Below are 6224 nucleotides of genomic sequence, written 5' to 3'. Positions count from 1 at the left end.
TGTCAGGACCCATAATCAATTGGTTTGTTGTCGCGCATTCCCAATAATCAATGGTTGCTGCCGGGCCGACCCATAATCACTGGGTTTTTGCGCGCATTCCAATAATCAATTGGTTTTGCCGCGCATTCCAATAATCAATGGTTTTGCCGCGCATTCAATAATCAATGGTTTTGCCGCGCATTCCAATAATCAAATGGTTGCGCCGGGCATTCCAATAATCACTGGCTTTGCCGCGCATTCCAATAATCAATGGTTGTACCGTGCAGTTACAATACATCAATGTGCTGCCGTTGCAGTCCAATAATCAATGGTTGCTGCCGTGCATTCCAAAAAACCAATGGCTGCTGCCGTGCAGTCCATCATCCACCAACGATTATTGGTGATGTACAAAACAAGCAATCTTTGGTTGCTGATGTACAAAACAAGCAGCCTTTGGTTGCTGATGTACAAACCAAGCAGCCTTTGGTTGCTGATGTACAAACCAAGCAATCTTTGGTCGCTGATGTATAAAACAAGCAATCTTTGGTTGTGGTTTGATGTATCTATTGGTTCGATATACATACAAACAGTGGTTTTGATTGCTGAAGTTCAACGGTATTCATTTTTCTTGATGTAACAACCTTTTGTTAATTTATGTAACTTGATGATGTAACAAAAAATCAAGTTGGTTGCATTAGTTTTTTTACTATAACTCTCATCCGATTATTGATTATGCTCGCGTCTTAACAGTTTTTAAGTTTATCAAGGGAAGCAGAGTGTGTCTATATGGACTCTTACAAGAGTTATAGCAAATAAATCCGAAGAACTCAAAACTTTTAGCAAATATAGACATTTGTTAATAGGTATACGTCATATTTCTTAAAATATTATATGCTGAATAGTCAGCAATATTTCTGAACAGTATTTTGTATTTTTATTGCATTCGTTTCTGTAACTGCAAAATAAAATAGACAACACTCAGAATTGTCTACACAAGAGCAGCTTGTGAATAATTAGATGTCTGACAGGATCGGTTCATAGATAAAAGTGCGCTGTAAACTGTTTAAGCAGCGACCCATAAGCAAACCAACTTGGCTGAACATAACGCTTAATTTATGCTCTGAGCGATATCAGCCCAATCAGCGGGCACACACTCACTCAAGATGGGGCACTAAACACATGCTACACGCTACAATTGCTCTAAATCATTGTCGTCTGCTGTGTGTGTGTGCGTGTGTGAGAGTGTGTGTGTGTGTGTACAGTCAGGTACATCAACGTCTTTGCCAGGCGCGTTGTTGTCTCCATCGTCGGTCGAGCGTTGCCATTATCGGCGTCATCAATTCGCTGGCTGCAGACAGCTTGTCACCGTCGCTGGGTAAACATGCGAATTTCGCAGTCGAGCAGGCAAACACGTGACAATGACGACGACGACGACGACGTCGCCAGCGATGCCTTTGGCAACGGCGCAGGCACGACTAACCAATGACGTTGACGCCCCATAGTGCGACACAAAGCATTTTGCATACCAAAATCAGACAAACATCAACTCAATGCCTATAATTTAGCACGCCAAGCTGCAAACTGAAGTGTCAACAAAATTTATCACATTTAAGACACATTTATTGAACAACCAAACCAAATGTACGGCAAACGCAAGCGAATGCTAACTAACCCAGGCTAAAGCTTTTTAAGTTGTTAAAGCCCTTGGACTTGTCCACGCGCCCATAGAGCACGCCATTAAAAATCAACTCGTGCTTCGATGTGTTCAAGCCCAGGCTAAACTTGAAGCTGGTCTCGGGCAGAAAGCTGGGCAGCAGCTCCTCATCCACGCGATAATCCTGCAGCGTATACTGCCCTTTGATGATGGGGCACTCCTTAAACATCTTGCCATGACGCACCAGATCCTGCCAGACCACGCGCACCAAAGGATCCGAGCCCAAGTGCTTCAGCAATTTGCAAAAGTTTGTGGTGCGATTCATAAAAGTCATGTAATTGCCCTTGTCCGTGAGCAAACCAACCGTGGCAGACAGCTCCAAATTGTCGACAGTCTCATAGGTGTTGAGCACCACATTCATGCTGGTATCGCTTGTATTTTTCAGCTCTATCTTTACATCAATAAACTTGGGATTGGCCTCATAGTCGAAGCGTGTCATTAGAATCTTAAACGAACGCTAAGCAAACAAGGAGATTGCAGCTTTTGTAATGTGTCAATTATAATTGTTACTTACCCAGCTGCATATGAGTGGCAAGCTTATTAGCAATATAAAAATTAAGTTAAGCAGTGCACGCATCTTTGTTCAATTATTAACTGACATTTTTTCAATTAGGCAATAGTTTATAATCACTATTAGCGCTGGTCAGGCATCAATGGAGCAAAACCATTATCGCTGCAATCGGTTAATGCCTTGCTGCATTAGCTCAGCAAACCATTGAGGCATAGACTATACTGCGATATAATCAGCAGCAAATTGTTTAGGCAATTTTGAGTGGCACTATAAATAGCGAGAGCAACTGCTAGGCTGGACAGACAGTTTACAACATGTGGTGGCAGATTCTAACGCTGCTGCAGATACTTTTGGCGCTCAGCCCAGGCAGCTATGCAGAGGTAAGTGCTACAGCTAGCTGCAACAAGTAATCCTGTCCCCTAACTTGTCTTTTGCTTTGTTAGAAAATGCTGCGGCCCAAGTTCAAGGAAATCAAAACTTGGAGCGAGGAGAAATGGGTTAGCCACAAGGTCACCTACGACAATGCCGATCCGCATTTGAACTTCTCCATGGAGGTACATCAGGAGCTGCATGACGTCGACATACATGTGGAGGTGCGCATTACCAACAAACTGGATCCCTACTACAGCTCCTCGCTGAACAGCACCATCAATATTTGCCGTCTACTCAACTATGCCAACAAATCGCCTGTGGGCCGCTTTGTTCACGGCTTTATACGCGAGTTTGGCAGCATCGTTGAGAACTGTCCCATTGCCAAGGTAAGTGTACCAGCGCTTGAACTTTGAACTAAGCAGAAACGCACTCATATGCTAGCGCAAATATAAATTTCATCATTTACGCTTTAATCGCAAATTACAGGGCTCGTACTTCATCAACAAGTTCTGGTGGCCAGAGGATCCAACCATTGCAATACTGCCCGAGGTGGAGTTCGATATACGCTTCGAGGCGCAGCTGCTGGATGCGAACAAGAAGCGCACCATGCTAATGAACGATCACATCCATGGCGATTTCATTGTCCAGGACGTCAACAATCTAAAGCCGGGCATTTTCGCTATGCTGCCCAAGAATCGCTAAGCGCGCAGCACTCACAACAGTTTGTCAAACAGCACTTTCAATGTTTCAATGGTATTCTATAAAAAGCGAGCATTACAGTTGCTAATAAGCGCAACGAAATTAATTGTCTTTTAACTATTTGATAGATACAATCATTAATGATTGTGCAATTAAGTCAATAAGTCAAGCGCCATTAGTTTAATTTGAATGCCAGCTGATTGGCTCCAACCAGTCCAACCGCCACAACGAATCGATAACTAAATACTGCTATCCGATAGATTTAAGCTAAGCTTAATTAACAAAGCATAAATAAGTAAGTTTTAAGCTAAATTAAGCTCACAATTTTTTAAGTGCTATATTAATATTAATATATACAACAGACAATCGAATTGACTGCTGCTTTAACTCAAGTCAACTCAATTAACTGCTGCTTAACTTTTTAGTTATATTAATTAGTTTAAAGTTACATGCAGAGCTATTAAATTGTAACTATAGATTTTCATTTTCAGTTAACATTAACATTTAAATTATATTTATTATTTAATTTTTTTATACGCCACTCAACCTCTGTTGACTTCTGTTTGAACTTGTCTGCTGTGGATGATCTATGGGCGCCTCCCAGCTCGCTTAGCACGTAAATTGCCTTCAAATTGTCTAACACTGACACTCACTGAATATCCATCAACGTCAATTGGCATGAAATTGTTCATATTTCGCAGTTTTGCAAAATGAAATTTGCATATTTTTGCACATTGCACAAATCGAATTAAAATGGCGCATAGAATGCGAATATAAACGAATAATTAATATTCAATATATTTGCATTGAAATGTTTGTGACTTGTGTCGTGTTTATTGTGTTCGCAGTGACAGTTTGCGAATTTTAAAAGCGCTTTCGGCCAAATACTATATTTTTTTATGAGTTTTATTATTGTGCTGTGTGCTTTGATTTCGTGACTGTAGTATTTATTTGTATTTGAAGCTATTTACTAGGGCTGCGCATTGAGGAAGCCATAAAAAGTCAATAACAATTGCTGAATGCTAAAAGTGTATAAACATTAAAGGCCCAAATTCAATTATGACAAACAACAGCAAACAAATCCCTACAAATCCCTGCAGCTTTTATCAATTACGATTAATCATACAAAAAAATAAGGTGTAAAAAGGTAAATTTCATTGTGTAAAGAATAAAAAAAAGTTATTTTCACTTCACAATGCTGAACTTTGCAAAAGTTTTTGGCAAGCAACAAAAAAAAAGTTCAAGGGTCAAGCCAGCGGCCATTTAAGCTCCATTAGACAGGCATTCAGGCAATCGCGCTGTCCTCAAAATTCATTGTTCAGACAAATTCAGAACAGCTGCTCCCTCAACTACGCAGTGCCAACTCTTTGCCTTTATAGTATTTACTCGCTGCTGTGTTTATTTATGTACATATGTATATGTGCGTGTGTGTGTTAGTCTTTGTAGCAACTGCTTAGCTTATGCTTGGCTCTTGCTTGTAAATCTTGAAAAATTGCCATTCAATGCAAACATTTTGAAAACATTCATCAATATGCTGGCTAACAGACTGAGATTCAGTCAGACCATTCGATATGTATTATTGGTTGCGTTCCAAACAATGAAAATCTATAATATGGCGTTAAGAGTTTGTACACTGTGAAATATATTGCTAGAATTATATTAGACAAACAATCAAAAGCAATATAGAAATAAGTATATAAGTTAAATATTTAATTAACTAAATGTAAGCAAAGTCTGCTTAAAAAATGTAATATGCAATAAAAATGTTTAGAACAAAAAAAACATTTTTTAATATAAGTGCAATTATAATTTAATGTGTTCGCTAATGTTGTAAATCGTTTAAGTTGATTGCCAATAGTTAACGTAAAATGTATAATAATTGTTGTTTATATAAAAGTGTAATTAGAATATTTTGCTAATGAGCAAACGCCAATAGGCTATTGAACTTTTCAATTGCATTAAATTTCTTTCAGTTTATGACTCTGCACACATTGCAGAAGCGAATGTCGAATGTCAAGCTTGTGTTAGTCTAGCGACAACCTTCACATATGGCCTGGTCCTGGCCACACGGCCACACATCCAGTCAGGCAGTCAAATCTGTCCATTTGGCTAATAAATCCTTGAGCAGCTTATTGAGCAACGTCTGCGCATAAATATTACGGCTGGCAACTGGCCGAGAGAACAAGCACCCAAGGCTCCATGCTATGCTCCTCTATTCACTTTTCACTTCAATACGTTTCCGCTTATTCCCTCCTTCCTCCTCCCTTTGCTGCTGGCATTAAAGCTGCGCATTCTGTGTTCGCCTCGTACGTGTTAAATAAAATTCTAAGCTCGTTGTTTTTTGCTTTTTTACTTCTGTGCTGTGCTTTTGCTCTTGCTCTTACTTGTCTACAAATTCCTGAGCTGACATTGGATTTCGGTTGACTGTCGTGCTGGTATGGCCTGGTTGGTACGTATTTTTTTAAGCCACATTGGTTGGTGGGTTTGTTGCTGCTTTCTTAAGTACGCTCGCTGCACTAAAAGGATATGCAAATTGTTTGAATAGCAAACGACATGCTAAACAATTTTTCGCCTCGAGCTTCGATTGTAACGTTTCTCTTTAGTGCTGCTTTTTGGTCAAAACAATTTTTCTTTTGGTCATTGCATTGTTGTTTGTTTCTGCGCATTAAGTTGTAGCTACAAGGATACTACATGGCATGTCCTGCTCTCCATGGCAAATGTTTTGCTGTATTTCACACTCGCTGAATATAAATCACGGTGAGTGCAACTATAGCATGTTATTTAGGCCACCCAAACTCAAGCCAGAGCATAGTTGTCTCTTGCCCCAATCCCTCCCCACAACACGCCACACGCTCTGCTCTGCAGGATTATTGAATTAGTTGATTATGTTGTGCTGTGGGCAGAGGCCATAGAGGACTGGGGGTGGCAGCACTGGCAACAGCCTGTAGC

The 6224-nt window shown here is 40.1% G+C and overlaps 2 protein-coding genes across 2 annotated transcripts; one reads left to right on the top strand and one right to left on the bottom strand.

Annotated features, from left to right (window-relative positions):
• Nucleotides 1–1646: 1646 nt before the first annotated feature.
• LOC108598032 lies at nucleotides 1647–2270 on the bottom strand. Its single transcript, XM_017984647.2, has 2 exons — nucleotides 2208–2270; nucleotides 1647–2150 (listed from the first exon to the last, which is right to left on the bottom strand). Exons 1-2 carry the CDS (start codon nucleotides 2268–2270, stop codon nucleotides 1647–1649), a joined length of 567 nt encoding a protein of 188 aa, XP_017840136.1.
• Nucleotides 2271–2518: 248 nt separating this feature from the next.
• LOC108599369 (CG14456) lies at nucleotides 2519–3342 on the top strand. Its single transcript, XM_017986174.1, has 3 exons — nucleotides 2519–2584; nucleotides 2648–2962; nucleotides 3063–3342. The coding sequence occupies exons 1-3, from the start codon at nucleotides 2519–2521 to the stop codon at nucleotides 3276–3278; spliced, it is 597 nt and encodes a 198-aa protein (XP_017841663.1). The 3' UTR covers nucleotides 3279–3342.
• The last annotated feature ends 2882 nt before the right edge of the window (nucleotides 3343–6224 follow it).

Source organism: Drosophila busckii, chromosome 3L (genome assembly GCF_011750605.1).
Source record: "Drosophila busckii strain San Diego stock center, stock number 13000-0081.31 chromosome 3L, ASM1175060v1, whole genome shotgun sequence".
Taxonomy (NCBI): Eukaryota; Metazoa; Arthropoda; class Insecta; order Diptera; family Drosophilidae; genus Drosophila; species Drosophila busckii.
This window is presented reverse-complemented; position numbering and strand designations above follow the sequence as displayed.